Here is a 19,022-nt window from a genome sequence, read left to right as displayed (position 1 = left end):
AATTTTCAGTTGTTTCCACTAGAAAATAGCTGTTATAGATATTTTTGTTTAGATAGATTTTCCCCATTTTCTTTGATCTCTTTCTGATACAGATGTAGTAATGGGTTTTGCTGAGTCAAAAAAAATCTATTCACCATTTTATAATTCTTTGGATATTGTGATATAGGAACCACCTGCCAGTGGCTGCTGAAGTTCTCACTGAGACCTGTAGAATGGATCTCTTCATGTGAGAGGATGATGATGATACAAGGAGACTGAGAGGCAGTTGCTATTCTCTGACTTCTCTCCTCTTCCCTCTGCCTCCAATTTATCTCATTCCCAATCCACAAGTAACACCTGTGTCAGTAAAGGTTGCTTGACACTCCTTCAGACTTTATGATTCACAGCTGTGGAGGCTTTCGGAGAATTGACTTGCCCCTTCACCTTGGCATGGTCCTTAATATTTGGACATAATTCTAAATTGTTCTCCAGAATAGTTAGACCAATTCACAACTCCACCAACAATTTATAAGTGTGTCTATTAAAATACAAATTTTAAAGTCAGGTTTTTAAATATATATTTAAATTGATAGATAATTAGGTCTGTCATTATTAATGTACTTCTCCACATAGTTGGCATCAAAGTGTAAATCTTGCAGCACTTTTCCCTGTAAGCTATTATCTACATCCATCATTGATTCTATTACTGACTTGAATGAAACTTGGACTTTAATTAGCTGAAAAGAATCTGTTTTTTATATCACTTAATCTGTTTATAGAAATGTTATAGTGTGTTTCCTGGTCATCTTCAGTAAAATGATACTTTATTTGGAGCCAGTCCTCAAAAGATAATCTGAAATGAATTACTGTAGCTTCTAGGTGATGTTGAAAGCATCATTTGAGGATGGAATTTTAATATAATAATACATATTCATATGAGTTCATAATGTGATATTTATTATAGTTGTGTTGAGCTTTATAAATCTAAATTCAGTGTTACAAGATTTGACTCTGCCATTTTGTTTCAGGTAATTATTTGGCAGAAAAACAGAGTTTCAGATCACAAAACAGCTTTGATGGCAGTCCTGGGAACTAGTATGATGAGTAGTATGGAGGCCTTTCAGCATCACTCTGAAGTATCTCAGGTATTGAAATGATGATGGAATTTTAAATGTTCTTCAATTCTTTTTTTATACCACCTCTACCATTTATACAAAACAGAATAAAAAAATCATAAATAATGCCCAATATAACTAAACAGGTAGAGAGTAAGCCTGGTATTATTCCCATTTGTGGTGAGGTGAAATATGTTGTAAATAAAACATTTTGTATCTGTGAAGTATTTTATTCATATCTGTTGTTTAATATTTTTAATATATTTACAGAATTTAAGTATAATGAAGGGACTTTCATTGTTAAGGATACTCCATTCACTTGTGAATGGAACAAGATCAAGGTTTCCTCAGAGATTTCATTCCATCAATTATTTCCTTTCACATTTAAAAAAAAAATCATATTTATTCTATTACCCCATTCAAATCATTCTGCTGTCTCTTGCTTTTCATTGTTAAATTTCTATAAAAAAATAATCTGTCATCATATCTTGGTTGTTTGGTTGTATTTTGCTCTTAATTTTGTGTATTTTGTCCATAAAGAGATTTTCCTCTGGATGTTAGGTAGTATCTATATAGCACTTAGATTCTCCATTTATTATCTTTCATTCTCAATAAATAACCATTCCACTTTATTTTTCAGTCACATATGTTACATTTTTTAGCATCAGCGTCATTATTTTAAGTCTCTCCAGTACTGTAGCAATTGGATAGATATATATGTTAAGAGTATATACATCTATGATGTCATTTCTTGTAAATGATCTAAAAACTCTGATTGTCAGTACTTTCTTCTTTCTCATTAAAAAGTTTTGATGTCTTTATTTTTTACATTATAATCATTTAGTGATACATAGTCTTCTCTCATAGTCCAGAGTCCTCACTTATAATAAAAAATATAGCAGCCTTTTTTGCTATATCATTAATATTAAAATCATATATATTCTCTTAGTATGCTTTTATTTGCTTCATTTCATATAAATTCATATAAGTCTTATATGTTTCTAAGACTCCCTCATAGTTATCTTTTTTTTATGGCATTCTGAAATCCATTCCATACATATAAGCTCAATTTGTTTAGCATTTTCCAGTTTATGTTTATGTACTTGTTTTCTTTGAATTTTCTTCAATTACAGAAACATGTTACTATGAATTTTCTTTCTTTCTGTTTTTGGCTTCCTTGAAAGAGATGCCTTTTAGTAGATTTTCTGGCTGTTTAGTGAATGTTTTGGTGTATGTGAACCTTTTCTTTATAACTTTGACTTCTATGTGATATATTTGCCTACATTGCTTGTATATACTAATCATATATTCAAATGTTTTCTGACTTCTGACTTACTATATCCTGGATGACCTTCTATTCTTCTAGTATAATTTTTGAGAACCTCATCTCTTCCATAAGACAGAAATATATTTTATAAGTATATTTTATTAAATATTTAGGGCAGTTTTTACCAAGGAAATGGGTTGCCAACATATTGTAAAAATAATGAAGTTAGGGTTTAGTATATGAAAGTTGTTTTTTAGCCAGATTTGAAAAACTTAATTATTCTGTCTATTGAAGAATGCACATATCTTTCAGTTTTCCAAGAATCAAATATACTACTTTCTTGTTGTGGCTAATTTTTTCACTTTTGCATATAATTCCTTCTGTTCAAATTTTCTCTAATACCTTACTTTCTTAACCATTTTCTCTAATACCTTACTTTCTTAACCATTTTCTCTTTACATCTTCTACCTCATCATTTCTTTTACTCTGTCTCTCTTTCCCTCCCTTTTTCTTCTCCTTTTCTCTCTCGCCTCTTTTACCTATAAACATACTTGGATCTTCTCTGTTCTCAAGAAATTTCCCCAAACCCTTCAAACTGTTTTCTAATCTTTTCATTTGCAAAAAGAATGTTCTATAATCTCTACCTCTTTTTTCTTTACTATCCATGTACTTCTCAATCCCTTGGTCACAAATGACCTAAATTGCCAGATCCACTGAATGGCCTTTTTCCAGGTCTCATCTTCCATGACCTTTCTGCATCGGTTGACACTGTTGACCATCTTCTTCTTAATATTTTCTACTCCCAATCCAGAAGAACATTTTATATAAGAAAATTATAAGGAAGAATAATTTTGAAAGTTTTGAGAACTCTAATTAATGTAGTGACCAGCCACAATACCAAAGGTCTAACAATGATGCAAGCTTCCAATCTCTGGAGGGCTGACATATTCAAGGTTTAAAAAAGACACACATTTTCAAACACAGTCAGTAGGCATGTTGACTGTGTTTTTTTATAAGGATTTTGGTTTTTCAGTTTTTGCAATTGAATGATGGAGTAGAGTATGGGGCTTATAATTAATAGTGCTACCTCCAAAATAGTCATTGAAATATTTAAAAGAATTTGTTCAGAAGAGAAGTTATTTTACTTACAGCATTTTGTCTGTATCTTTATTTTGAGCTTCATCACTTTTCTAACTCATATTCTGTCGCTTATTTATTTGTATGCATTTCTGTTTACTGACCATTTATATAACACTAATGTTTGTCAATTGCTTTATATACATTATTTGATTTTATCCCCATTACATTCTTGTGAACTTGGTGGTGCAGTTATCATCCTCCTCCTCCTCCTCCTCCTCCTCATTATTATTATTATTCCCACTTTACAGATAAGAAAAGTGACACTCAGAGATCAGGTGACTAGTTTATATCATACAGTTAGTAAATTTGGGAAGTATTGTTTGAATCCAGGTCTTTCTAATTTCATATCCATTATTTAACCTCTGAATTATGCTATGCCTTTATTGTTCTCCAGCACTATATTATAACATATTGCTTCTATAAAAATTTGAGTTTAGGGATACTCTTTTTTTTTTTTTTTTTTTTTTTTTTTTTCATAGAAATAGTTTTATTTTATTTATTTATTTTTTTTATTATATATATATATATATATATATATATTTTATAATATTATCCCTTGTATTCATTTTTCCAATTTACCCCCCCTCCCTCTATTCCCTCCCCCCGACGACAGGCAATACCATACATTTTACATGTGTTACAATATAGTCTAGGTACAATACATGTGTGCGAATATCACTTTCTTGTTGCACAATAAACATTAGAATCCGAAGGTACATGCAACCTGGGCAGACAGATATTAGTGCTAACAATTTTCATTCCCCTCCCAGTGTTTCTTCTCTGGGTGCAGCTACCTCTGTCCATCATTGATCAACTGGAAGTGAGTTGGATCTTCTTTATGTTGAAGATTTCCACTTCCATCAGAATACATCCTCATACAGCATTGTTGTTGAAGTGTACAGTGATCTTCTGGTTCTGCTCATTTCACTCAGCATCAGTTGATTTAAGTCTCTCCAGGCCTCTCTATATTCCTCCTGCTGGTCATTTCTTACCGAGCAATAATATTCCATAACCTTCATATACCACAATTTACCCAACCATTCTCCAACTGATGGACATCCATTCATCCTCCAGTTTCTAGCTACAACAAAAAGAGCTGCCACAAACATTTTGGCACATATATGTCTCTTTCCGCTCTTTAGTATTTCTTTGGGATATAATCCCAGAAGTAGCGCTGCTGGGTCAAAGGGTATGCACAGTTTGATAACTTTTTGGGCATAATTCCAAATTGCTCTCCAGAATGGCTGGATTCTTTCACAACTCCACCAGCAATGTATTAGTGTCCCAGTTTCCCCACATCCCCTCCAACATTTGTCATTATTTGTTCCTGTCATCTTAGCCAATCTGACAGGTGTGTAGTGGTATCTCAGAGTGGTCTTAATTTGCATTTCTCTGATCAGTAGTGATTTGGAACACTCTTTCATGTGAGTGGATATAGTTTCAATTTCTTCCTCTGAGAATTGTCTGTTCATATCCTTTGACCATTTATCAATTGGAGAATGGTTCGGTTTCTTATAAATTTGGGTCAGTTCTCTATATATTTTGGAAATGAGACCTTTGTCAGAACCTTTGTTTTTAAAAATATTTTCCCAATTTGTTACTTCCCTTCTAATCTTGTTTGCATTAGTATTATTTGTACAGAAACTTTTTAGTTTGATGTAATCAAAATCTTCTATTTTGTGATCAATAATGATCTCTAGTTCTCCTCTGGTCATAAATTCCTTCCTCCTCCACAAGTCTGAGAGGTAGATTATCCTCTGTTCCTCTAATCTATTTATTATCTCCCTCTTTATGCCTAAATCATGGACCCATTTTGATCTTATCTTGGTATATGGTGTTAAGTGTGGATCCATATCTAATTTCTGCCATACTAATTTCCAGTTTTCCCAACAGTTTTTTCCGAATAATGAATTTTTATCCCTAATGTTGGAATCTTTGGGTTTGTCAAAGATTAGATTGCTATAGATGTACCCTTTTTTGTCCTTTGTATCTAATCTGTTCCACTGATCTACCGGTCTATTTCGTAGCCAATACCAAATGGTTTTGGTGACTGCTGCTATATAATATAGCTTTAGATCAGGTACACTTAGACCACCTTCCTCTGAGTTTTTTTTCATTAGTTCCCTTGCAATTCTTGACCTTTTATTCTTCCATATGAATTTTGTTGTTATTTTTTCTAGGTCATTAAAATAGTTTCTTGGGAGTCTGATTGGTATAGCACTAAATAAATAGATTAGTTTGGGGAGTATTGTCATCTTAATTATATTCGTTCGGCCTATCCAAGAGCACTGAATGTCTTTCCAATTATTTAAATCTGATTTTATTTTTGTGGCAAGTGTTTTGTAATTTTTCTCATATAATTCCTGACTTTTCTTTGGTAGATGGATTCCCAAATATTTTATACTCTCAACATTTGTTTGGAATGGAATTTCTCTTTGTATCTCTTGCTGTTGCATTTTGTTAGTGATATATAAAAATGCCGAGGATTTATGTGGATTTATTTTGTATCCTGCCACTTTGCTGAAATTTTGAATTATTTCTAGTAGTTTTTTAGCAGAGTCTTTGGGGTTCTCTAAGTATACCATCATGTCATCTGCAAAAAGTGATAGTTTGATTTCCTCATTTCCTACTCTAATTCCTTGAATCTCTTTCTCGGCTCTTATTGCCGAGGCTAGCGTTTCTAGTACTATATTGAATAGTAATGGTGATAGTGGGCAACCTTGTTTCACTCCTGATCTTACTGGGAAAGGTTGCAGTTTATTTCTATTGCATATTATGCTTACTGACGGTCTTAAATATATACTCCTGATTATTCTAAGGAATAATCCATTTATTCCTATACTCTCAAGAGTTTTTAGTAGGAATGGATGTTGGATTTTGTCAAATGCTTTTTCTGCATCTATTGAGATGATCATATGGTTCTTATTAATTTGATTATTAATATGGTCAATTATATTAATAGTTTTCCTAATATTAAACCAGCCCTGCATTCCTGGAATAAATCCTACTTGATCATAGTGTATTATCTTGGAGATGATTTTCTGAAGTCTTTTTGCTAATATCTTATTTAAGATTTTAGCATCAATATTCATTAAGGAGATTGGTCTATAATTTTCTTTCTCAGTTTTCGATCTACCAGGTTTAGGTATCAGTACCATGTCTGTGTCATAAAAGGAGTTTGGTAGGACTCCTTCATCCCCTATTTTTTCAAATAATTTATATAACATTGGGGCTAATTGTTCTTTAAATGTTTGGTAGAATTCACATGTGAATCCATCTGGCCCTGGGGATTTTTTCCTGGGGAGTTGATTAATAGCTTGTTCTATTTCTTTTTCTGAAATGGGACTATTTAAGCAATTTATCTCCTCCTCTGTTAATCTAGGGAGCCTATATTTTTGGAGAAAGTCATCCATTTCACTTAAGTTATCAAATTTATTGGCATAAAGTTGGGCAAAGTAACTCCTTATTATTTCTCTAATTTCCTCTTCATTGGTGGAAAGATCCCCCTTTTCATTTGTAAGACTATCAATTTGATTTTCCTCTTTCTTTTTTTTGATCAAATTTACCAAAGGTTTATCTATTTTATTGGCTTTTTCATAAAACCAACTCTTGGTTTTATTTATTAATTCAATAGTTTTTTTACTTTCAATTTTATTGATTTCTCCTTTTAATTTTTGTATTTCGAGTTTAATTTTTGGTTGGGGGTTTATAATTTGGTCTTTTTCTAGCCTTTTAAGTTGTAAGCCCAATTCGTTAATCTTCTCTTTCTCAATTTTCTTCAAATAAGCCTCTAAAGATATAAAATTTCCCCTTATTACTGCTTTAGCTGCATCCCAAAGATTTTGATATGATGTCTCATCATTATCATTATCTTGGGTGAAATTGTTAATTGTTTCTATAATTTGCTCTTTCACCCAGTCATTCTTTAAGATGAGATTATTCAGTTTCCAATTACTTTTTGGTCTATTTACCCCTAACTTTTTACTGAATGTAGCTTTTATTGCATTGTGATCTGAGAAGAAGGCATTTATTATTTCTGCCTTCCTACATTTAATTTTGAGATCTTTATGTCCTAATATATGGTCAATTTTTGTATAGGATCCATGAACTGCTGAGAAGAAAGTATATCCCTTCCTATTGCCATTCAGTTTTCTCCAAAGGTCTATCATACCTAGTTTTTCTAATGTTCTATTTACTTTTTTAATTTCTTTCTTGTTTGTTTTGTGGTTTGATTTGTCTAAATCTGAGAGTGCTAGGTTGAGATCTCCCACTATTATAGTTTTACTGTCTATTTCTTCTTGCAGTTCTCTTAACTTTTCCTTTAGAAAGTTAGATGCTATACCACTTGGTGCATATATGTTTAGTATTGATATGGCTTCATTATTTATGCTACCTTTCAGCAGGATATAGTTTCCTTCCTTATCTTTTTTAACGAGATCTACTTCTGCTTTTGCTTGATCTGAGATAAGGATAGCTACCCCTGCTTTTTTGGCTTTACCTGAAGCATAATAAGCTCTGTTCCAACCTTTTACCTTTACTCTGTATGTATCTCCCTGCTTTAAGTGTGTTTCCTGTAGACAACATATTGTAGGGTTCTGCTTTTTGATCCAATCTGCTATCCGTCTCCGTTTGATGGGATCGTTCATCCCATTTACATTTACAGTTAAAATTACTAATTCTGTATTTCCTGCCATCGTATTATCCCCAGATTATACTTTTTTCCCTTGACCCCCCTGATCCCCCTCCCCGATATTTAATTTACAAACCCCCCTTGTGACGCGCAACCCTCCCTCTTTTTTTTTTTTTTTTTTTTAGGATCCCTCCCCCCTCCCTCCAAGTCCCTTCACTTATTCTCCTTTTCCTTTCCCCTTTTCCTCTCCCCCCTTTTAATGAGGTCAGAGAAAATTCTCTGAAAAACAAATATGTTAATTATTTACTCTTTGAGCCTCTTCTGATGAGAGTAAGATTCACACAATGATTCTCCCCCTCACTAAGTTCCCTCAGATATGGTGTATTTTCTATGTCTCTTCCTGGGATGTAGTTTCCCTCTTTTTATCACTCCTTCCCCTTTTTCTGAACCGACCTCCTTCCCTTTACCACACCCCCCTTTTTTTCTTTTATATCAGTAAAATCAAATTATCCTTGAGTATTTTTTATATACCCACAACAAAGTTACAGTTCTCAAGGGTTCTGTGTACCTTTTTCTGTTTCTCTTCAGTCTTGTGGATGTAGATCAAATTTTTTGTTTAAGTCTGGTTTTTTTCTTAGAAACATATAGAATTCCTCTGTTTTTCAGTTTCTGACAATTGGGCATTTAGGTTCCATTGTCTTGTTGATCTATGTGTTTTATTGTTCTATAAACATTATTCATCCATTTTGTTGACACAAAACTGAATAAAGAAATTTATGATAATTTCCTTTACTTTGTTTTTATTGTGAATTTCTTATTGCAATTTTTTCCTTATCTCATGATTTTCCTTTCCTTAAAAAATTTTGACAAATCAGCTAATACCATACCCATTTAATTTATCTTTTTGAAAAAAATTGAAAAATGTTAAAATTATATCAGTTGTTTTGGTGTTTGATTTGGATATTTTTCTTTGATTTTCAGAATTTTTTTTGTTCTTTTTTAGGGGTAATTTCCTTAAGGTTTTTAATCTCTATTTTTAATTCTTTGGTCTCTTTCTTCATTTTGTTAATATGTTTTGAGATATACATTTTCCTCTAAGTATTACTTTTGATGTATCACATCAGTCTTTATTTTCTTAATATAATTTGGTGTCACAAAATTGTTATTGTGTTTGTAATATACTTTTTGATTTATTTGTTATCAAAATTATATTATTTGGTCTCTATTTAAGCCTGAATTCTTCCTTCAAATATCCCTGTTGATTGTAATTGTTACTGTATTTTACTATATTTCTGCTTTATAGTTTTTAGTTGAGTTCCTTATATGAGCTCCTAGACCACATTCAGTTTTTGAAAAGTTGCCATTCAAAGCTGAAAAATAATTATACTCTTTACAATTCCTACTCAGTAGTCATCAAAGTCCTTCATACCTATTTTTAAATTGTACATATTAAATTCTTTTTTGTGTGTCTAGATTTAAAAGATTATTCACATAACAGACCCCAGTGGTTACTGTTTTTTGATTCTCCCCATAGATTGTGATTAGCTTTTCCCTTAAGAATTTAGATATATAATGATGTAGATGATTCACATACATTGAATATTTTTCCATTGATAAGTAGTATGGCAGCATAATGGGTAGAGATCCAATCTTAGAGGAATTATGATTTAGGTGCATACTTCTAAAATTATAGTTTATGCACTGGCATGTACTTTTAGTAACCCAAGACATATCTGAAAAAAAAAGTCATTTATTAAGATGAAACCAGCCAATCATTAAACATTTATTCAGTACCTCCTATGTGCCGGGCACTGTGTTAAATGCTAGAGATTCAAATACAAAAAAGAATGGCAGATCCTATCTTCAAGGAGCATATAATCTAATTAGATAAGACAATACATGAAAAGAATCCAAAAAGTGGGGATGAGGGATGAAGATATACCTGGATCAAGAGTTATGATGGAAAAGTCCAGATAGGAAATTTTAAGAATATTTTAAGAGTAGTATTTATAAAACATTCCTCAACATCAATCCAGGGTATATTCAAACAGATATTTGGAAAAGTGGGTACACCCATAGAGTGAAATGGAAGTGAGTTATATGTGTAGAGAACTCATGTAACCAAAACATTTCATATCACTACTATTGTAGAGCCTGAATGTTCTTTCTGCTCGAGATGGCTTTATATTTAATTTCCCCTTTTAGAAGTAGCACTCTGCTGGCCTCCTCTTTCATCTGGGGTCTTGGGGCCTCTTTACTACATCTTGAAACCCAGCACCCCATTGTATTTTCTCTAAACTTCATAGCTGACTTTTCTCTTTTGCCCAGGATCACATGAAAGAGAATAAATTTATTCCATGTTACCCTGTAGTAAAGATGAAAGGAAAAAATTAGTGATTCCCTCTTAAGATCAGGGCTCTTTCAGAAGTGGCTCTCTATTGCCAGACATCATATCTCAGCAACGTCTTGCCTTAATTTTGTCCAACAAGTTACATCAACTTGCACTTATTAAACATCTGTTATGTGCCAGGCACTATGATAAACATTGATGATACAAGCAAAGATACAGGCAAAGAGCTCAGAACCTAATGGGGACAGCATGTTTAAAAAAAAAAATGTTCACACAAGACAAAAAGAAAGTACTTATTTACTCCTTAATATTTTAAGGAGAACCAGGAAAAGCTTCTTGCAAAAGATGAAATTTTAGCTGAGACTTGAAGGAAGCCAGGAAGTAGAGACAATATGGGAATGAATTCCAGGCATGGGGATAGCCAGTGAAAATGTACACTATTGAAAGACTTGTATAGGAACAGAAAAGAAGGACATGGTTATAAAGAGCTTTAAAAGCCAAATTAGGTTTTATGTTGGATTCTGGAGGAAATAAGGAATCACTAGAATTTGTCAGACCTATACTTTAGGAAGATCAGTTTGATAAATAAGTAAAGGATGGACTAGAATGGGAAGAGACTTGAGCCAGGGATTCCCATTAACAGGTTACTGAAATAGTCCTGATATTAAAGGCCTGCAGAGGGTGGTAGTACTCAAAGAAGAGAAGTGGCCAAATACAAGATATTAGATAAGGGAAACAGAGAAACAGTAAGGAGTTATGGATGACACCGAGGTTTCAAGCCAAGGATACTGGGTATATGATGATAACCTAAAAATTAATAAAGAATTTAGGAGGCATGGAGGTTTTGAGTAGAAAGATGACATATTAAGTTTAAGATATCAGTAGAAATACAATTAGAGATTTAATAGCTATATGGAAACAAGACTGGAGATTAGGAGAGAGTTTAGGATTGGATAAATAAATGGGAGAATCATCTGCGTGGAGAAGGTAATTGAATCTTTTGGAGTAGATGATTTCAAACACAGAAGAGAGGTCCCTGCACCTAAGGTTGGGGAATACTCATATTTGGTGCTGGACATATCCTTTTCTATTATGATTCAGTATTCTCCAGAGGTCAATCATATCTTACTTTTAAACATTCTATTTAGGACTTTCTTTTTTTTTAACCTTTCCTTTAAGAATTTAGATGCTGTACCATTTGGAATATATATGTTTAGTATGTCAGTGGAACCTTTTAGCAAAATTTCATATCCCTTTTTATCTCTTTTAGTTAGATCTCTTTTTGTTGTTGCTTTGTTGGTGATTATGATTGTGACCCTTTCCTTTTTTTACTTCAATTGAAGCAAAATAGATTCTGCTCCAGCATCTTATTTTAACTCTATGTGTATTTTTCAGTTTCAAATATGTTTCTAATAAGCAATATATTTTTGATTCTGGTTTGAATTTTGGTTTCTAATCCATTCTATCCTTTTTTGGATCATGTTTTAGTCTCTTTTACTTTTTCTTCTTTCCTTCTCTAGAAGATCATTTTGCTTCTGTCTAATGCCTTTCTTAATCTACATTTTCTCTTATTCCTTCCTCTTCTTATTTCTTCTTATCCCTTTCCCATTTGTTTCCCTTTAAATTAAATATATTTTTATATTCGGATGTGGGGGTATGTTTATGTGTATTTTTACCTTCTTTTGACTAGTTCAGATGAGAGTTAGGTGCAGGTGTCACCCACTTCCCCCCAATCCTCCCTCCTTCTACTTGCATTCTTCACATATGTGATATACTTTTTTTCTTCCCTCCTTCCTTTCTCAGTGTATTCTTCCTAATCTCTTACATTCTTTTTCTTTTAAGTACATCAAAAATATAACAGATTCACTTCCACTCTGTGAAATTAAATTCCTTCTATGACATCTTCTAATGACATAGTTCTGAGGGGCTATCTATACACTCTCCCTTTATAACAGTTTAAGCAATTTAGCAGTGTTTGATACCTTATGACTGTATGCCCATGTTTACTTTTCTATGATTCTCCTCAGGTCCCGTGTTTATAAAATGTCAGATTTCCTACTCACCTCAGCTCTTTTATTTGCAAAATGCTTGGAAGCCCTTTTATTTCATTAAAGATTTATTTTCCCTCCTGTAGGATTATATTCAGTTTTCTGGGGAATATATTCTTAGTTATAAGCTTATGTTCTTTTATCTTTTTGAAGATCATTGCAAGCTTTCTGCAATATATACCAGATAAATAAAATAATAAGACTTGAAAGGATATCAAAGAAATAAGCTTAGAGAAAGAGGAAACAAAACTATCACCTTTTGCTGATTGCATAATAATTTACTTAGAGGACCCTAGAATTTGAACTAGAAAACTAATTGTAATAATTAATAATTTAAGCAAAGTTATAGAATATTAAATAAATCCACATAAAATATGTGTATGACTAGCAAGATAGATAGATAAATCCCATTTAAAATAATTAATGATAATGTAATCTATCTGAGAGTTTTTTCTGCCAATAACACACAGAGGAACTATTACAAACATAGTTACAAAATACTCTTTATATAAATGAAGATATCTAAATAATTAGAGAAATACTGTTTCACATTAAGTCAGGCCAATATAATAAAACTGATATTGTTATCTCAAGCATACCTCTAAACTACCAAAGGCTTACTTTGAAGATCTAGAAAAAAAAATAATAACAAAATTCAATGGAAAGAACAAAAGATCAAGAATATCAAGGTAATTGGTGGGGGGGGGGGGGAAATGGGAGGAAGGGGGCCTGGCAGGACTAGGTTTCAAATATAATAACAAAGCCACAATTGTTTAAAAAAATTGATAGTAGATAAGAAATAAGAAGATTGATTAGAAGAACAGACTGGGTATACAGTATACAGAAGCAAAGTATACCTACTAAGCTCAAATACTGTAGATGTACCCAAAGATCTCAGCTTTTGAAGCAAGAACTTACTCTGACAAAAACTGTTGGGAAAACTGAAAAATAGTCTGGGCAGAAACTAGGTATAGATTAACATCTCTCTCTCTCTCTCTCTCTCTCTTTTAACTACGACAAAACTCCAAATGGGTACATTATTTAAACAATAAAAAGTGATACCAAAAATGAATTAAAGTATAGAAGAAATTGCCTCCTAGATCAATGGACAAACAAAAGATAGGAAATCTGACATAAGGTAGATGGATAATTTTTATTATATAAAATTAAAAAGTTTTTGCACAAACAAAACCATTACAATTAAAAATAGAAGAAAAGCAAGAAATTAAAGAAAAAATTTTGCAACAAATTTCTCTAGTAAAGATCATATTTCTAAGATAAAGCAGGTTGCAAAGGATTAAACAATGAGTAATAATAGAGAACATGAAGTCATGGAATATAGATAGCTTTTTTCAAGAAGTTGTCCTAAGAAAGATTAGAGGATGATACGTTGAAGGAATATTAGGGTAAAGAGAAGGTCTTTTAAAGTGAGGGAAAATTTGAACATGTTTAAAGGCAATAAAGAAGAAACATTTGGGTACAGGGGATAATTGAGAATACAGTCCAAAGACAGAATGGGATAAAATGAATGTATACATAGGGACTGGCCTCAGCAAGCTTCACTTCTTTGTCAGAACCTAAGTGAAATGAAGAGAGTGGGAAAGATGATATCAAGGGATTTTTGAGATGAAGAGAATTGAGTAAGAGTTCACATCAAATGGGTTTATGTTTTCTCAGCCAAGGAAAAGAAAAGATACTCATATAAAAGGGTAGAGGAATTCAGAGCATCCTTATGCCTCATCCTTATTTTGTTTCCTGGACTGAAAGTCTGTTGTTCAGGAGAGAGGGAAAGGATCCATTACCATAGATTTCCTCTCATTCTAGCCCAGTTACTCAAGTGATCTTGGACCTGAAAAATCCTACCCTGCTTTGAGTCATCCTTTGAGTGACCAGGGTGAGCTTGTAGCCTAGGAGCAGCAACAGTGGATGCATATTTTTAAAAATCTATTTTGCCTGCAGGATAAATTGACCAGAAGGAGCTACTTTTATGGAAGTTTTCACAATCAAGTGGGAATGAGAAGTCTGGATTAAATGTTCTTCCCTTTTTGCTGATTTTAAAGATTACAATTTAGGAAAGGAAAGATTTTCAGTAATTGAATCATAGGGAATTTTCTTAGTGTCTGAGTGACTTTTGTTCTTAACAAGTCATAATTTTATTACATTTTCACATCAAGAAAAGCCCTTTCAAGGGGTTCTTTAACCAAGGACTGGATAATCATTTGCCAGGTTTGTGGTTTTAAAGTGGCCTGGTTTAGAATTATTATCTCTTGCCAGAAAGTTTAAATATCATAAACATTTTTTTCCCCAGGTTACCTTTTCAGGTTAAACTGATTGACTACTCTACAATTTACAGATTACTTATATTGCATTATGTGTAAATTTATCAGTATGGGCACTCCCTCTATCCACACAGACTGCAATCCCTCTATAACTAGGCTTCAGGAATTTTCTAATCACAAAACTGTCCCAACCAATTGCTGATCCTCTATAAACTTAGTGTCAGGTTCTTCAGTTACCTTTGCCAGAATGTGTGCATGCTAGCATAGCACAGGAATCTGAAGCGATCAGTTCATTACAATGGTGAGACAGTAAACCAGGACTTTATTGGAAGAGTTTTTTATTAATCTTTCAAATATGGGCAGAACATTTAAACTTTTCCAATTGTCTAGTAACTCTAATTTGTTAGTCTTTAAAAATAATTCCTGAGTCCTGTAATTTTTACCAAGTCTTTACACAAATTTTGTTGCCTATCATGAATTCTAATGACTTGAATACCTCGAATATTTTAAAATGGTATCCAATTATTTATCTTTATATTTGGGCACAATAGGAGTTATTCTGATCATAGATGGTTAATACAAATACCAAGTAATAAAGATGTTTGATTTGATTTATTCTCTGCTAACTATGTAATAAAATGACATTGTCTTTTATGGCTCTAGCAAACTATAACTTATTTTTGTTTTATGTCTTTGTTCTCACCTGATGTTTCTACTCTGTGACCTCGCCTGATTTTCATTTTATTGTTTAGATACCTCCATGTGTAATTGAAAGTTGCTGCATTTCCTATTCTTTTTACAAACAGATACAGTTTGCAAGCCTGATGTGCATCATACTGCTAGAATTATTTCTGGTTTAAATTTTCAACATATTCAGCAAGATCACTTTAGCCTGCTCACAGCAAAAAACCTATATAAGTCAAGCTAATTTGTGCTAAATTCTTTTTTTTAATTAGAAATACATATTCCTTGAAATTTTCTTTCTATAGATAAATATTGCTTTAATATATTTTCCAGGGTTTTACCTTTTATATAACTTCAGTATTATGAATTAAATATTATAATGTTAAGATTAGCCTTGCCCATATAAATTTGTCCTATGCTTATAATTAAATTATATTTTTTCAATTAATTGGATAAATGCAAGAAAATGAAAACATTAGGAATATATTTTTTTTTTTGCTTGTTATCTTTTCTGGGGCAGAATCTTTTTTGGAAATTCATAAACCATGTAAATCTTTCAAAGATCCAGTGGCCTCACCCCACTGCTCAGCAGGTGCTAGAGATATCTCATGTTACCTTATAAATTAAACTACCATTTATAAGTACTGTGAAATTTTACAATGAATTAAGTAGTATCATTTGTAATGGATGATGTGGATTTATTTATTTTCACTAATTGGTAAAATTTGGCACAGCAACAATAATGCACTTAGTGGTCTAAAAGAAGTAATGGGTAATGCACTCAAAGACAACCTTATACTTAGGTGGCAGCCCACACAGTGTATCTTGTAAGGTGCCCCAAGGTCCTTCTGCCTATCCAAAAACAACTTCTTTGCTAACCCACTTTTCTGTTTAATCAGAAATTTTACAATTAATTTCCGGAAAATTATTTTTGAAAAGCCAAAGTTAAAATTCACTTGTTACAGGAGAGGAGGAAAGTTCCTGGAGAAAGGAGATATTCTCTGTCCAAGTCTTCTTTCATTAATGCATGTTAAGTTATTAGGTTGGTTGCCATCACAATGGAAGCAAAGATATAAGAAGGCTAATTTTTTTTTAGTTGGAACATATGGGTGAGGGAGACCATTAGTCAGTCACCCAGCACTTAGTACTTTGGGAATACAAAAAAATGTAAAGCTTCCCTGCCTTCAAGGAACTTAATTGGGGAGCATAGAGGCAGGTTTGATCAGATGTGAGAATAGGATTATCATTGGGCTGCCAGAGATAACCAGAGTGGAAGAATTAGCAAGATAATATTGGAAGAAATAGTTAAGATCTAAAATCAGAGCCTCGCCAGCCCAAGGACTAAATTGAACTGAATGAATAGAAAAAGGGCTTTTTCCATGCCTCTTGTTCCTCATCTTCCTCTGTGATTATCCTTTCCTAAAGTCTCTCCTTACTTCAAATCTATATCTGTTCTGGAAGTATTAAAAACAAAAATGCAAACATGAATATGAGCTGTATAAATGAAATGTCTAGCTTATTAGTAAAGTTATTAACAAGTGGTTATTTTTATTAAGAGTGCCAAGAAAGGGACAGCTAGAAGGTACAGTGGATAGAGCACCAGCCTTGAAGTCAGGAGGACCTGAGTTCAAATTTGACCTCAGATAATTAACATTATTAACATTATTAACAATATTATTTTGCAAATAAGTCCTCAAAATTCAAAATGAGACATGACATATGTGGAAATGAACTTTGCATTTTTGTTTTTCTAAACATTCCTACATTTCTGTGTATAAATGGAAGAGTGACAAGGAAGCATTTGAAGAAGATAAAAGATTTTTGTTTAAGAATGATAATTGAAAAAATGTTTTTTATTTGAGATTTTAACTTTATAAATTTTTGTGACCAAGAAGATCTTAGAAAAAAAGTGTATTTCGGACAGGTATGTGGTTGCAATGGATAGAGCACTGGTCCTGGAGTCAGGAGGACCTGAGTTCAAATCCAGCTTCAGACATCTGATACTACCTGTATGATTTTAGGCAAGTAGCTTAATCCCAGTTGCTCTTTAAAAAGAGAGAGAGAGAGAGAGAGAGAGAGAGAGAGACAGAGAGACACTAAGCTAAAAACCCAAAAGAAAAGAATGTCTTCAGATTTCAAGTCTAATGACTGCTTTTTCATTCATTTATTTTTATTAACATAATGTTTAATATTTTGCTACAAGCATTCCTTTTCCTCCCCTCTGTCAGTAAAAACAGAAACAAAAAGGATATAGTAGAAGAGAAAAAAGGGCAAAGAGAACAGAAATGGTAATGGAAAGAAATGGTATTAGGGGGGAAAAAAAACCATAAAAATTAAATAATATTGATCTCTGTCATTATTATGTCAGATTCCCTTAGTCATGAAAATATTGAAATTAAGACCATAAATGAAGTTGTTATATTTTGGTTTTCTTGGGAAGATAGTGTGTGTCTGTGTATATAATTAATTAACTATATATATAGTTATATAAAACTATGCAATTATATATAGAATTATATGTATACATAACTATATACGTGTATAACTATGTATAGTTAACTAGTTTTTATAATATGTAATTTTTTGTATATATAAAAATTATGTATTGTTAACTACCCACATATTTTTTCATTTATTTACACAATAAAAATTGAGGAAAGAGACCACTTATTTCAAATACATTTATATTTTTTGGTGAATTTAGCAAATCATTAATTAACCTATAGTCAAAAATGTTTTTTTGATAGCTGTATTTTCAGTATAATTTCTTTCCTTTGTAATCCTTTGTGTTTTTATGCATTTAAAAAACATTCTGAGAAATGATTGAAAGGCTTTACCAAAGTACCAAAAAAAAAAAAAATCCATGATACAAAAAAGTCAAGAACCCCCGATATAATACTAGAAATTTGGGTGGAAGTGCCATCTTGTAATTGTAGAGAGAACTTCTTCACTTGGGAGCTATCTATATTGAGGAAATCACAGATCCAGTTCATAATCTGAACCTTCTCCTATTTCAGAGTCCATATTTATTAACAAAATTATATATGAATTATTTCAAAAGTAATATTTAACTTTTTTCTTAAAATTTTTAGATCCATTTGAGTGGATTTCTTCCAAAGCTTGATTTCTGACCATTCCTTGACAAATCTTTCAACTCCAGAAAGGAGTTTTATTTTTATAAATAATCGACCAGTACATCAAAAAAGACATCTTAAAGGTAAAAGTAACCACATTTTGGAAAATTTTTTAAAATCTGGTACAAGAATCAAAAGTAGATATATTTACATTTACAAACAGATTAAATCTTTATTTTTATGGGGACTAGAATTTTTTTTTTTTTTAAACCTCCTTTGATTCATGAAGCCTAATTACTTTGGGGCTTTGGACTTTGATCATCATTGTTTGTTTAAATTTTCGTAAGCAATTCAAAAGTCTGTCTGTAAAGGAACTTTAGGATAGAAATATTTTATCAATTTTATGTTTTTATGTGTCATCACTTCATTTCTTTGATAAATGTGGTCCTATACTCA

General features: G+C 32.2%; 1 protein-coding gene across 1 annotated transcript in view; it reads left to right on the top strand.

Annotated features, from left to right (window-relative positions):
• Positions 1–19,022, top strand: part of PMS1 (PMS1 homolog 1, mismatch repair system component) — a 129,173-nt gene that overhangs the window by 87,171 nt on the left and 22,980 nt on the right. The window contains 4 exon segments of the mRNA XM_074302871.1: positions 1,008–1,124; positions 18,585–18,617; positions 18,619–18,693; positions 18,695–18,709. Coding sequence (XP_074158972.1) covers positions 1,008–1,124; positions 18,585–18,617; positions 18,619–18,693; positions 18,695–18,709 — 240 coding nt within the window.

The sequence above is a fragment of the Sminthopsis crassicaudata genome, chromosome 3, assembly GCF_048593235.1.
Source record: "Sminthopsis crassicaudata isolate SCR6 chromosome 3, ASM4859323v1, whole genome shotgun sequence".
Lineage (NCBI taxonomy): Eukaryota > Metazoa > Chordata > Mammalia > Dasyuromorphia > Dasyuridae > Sminthopsis > Sminthopsis crassicaudata.
The sequence above is the reverse complement of the archived record's forward strand: the minus strand, read 5'-3'. Positions and strand labels throughout refer to the sequence as shown.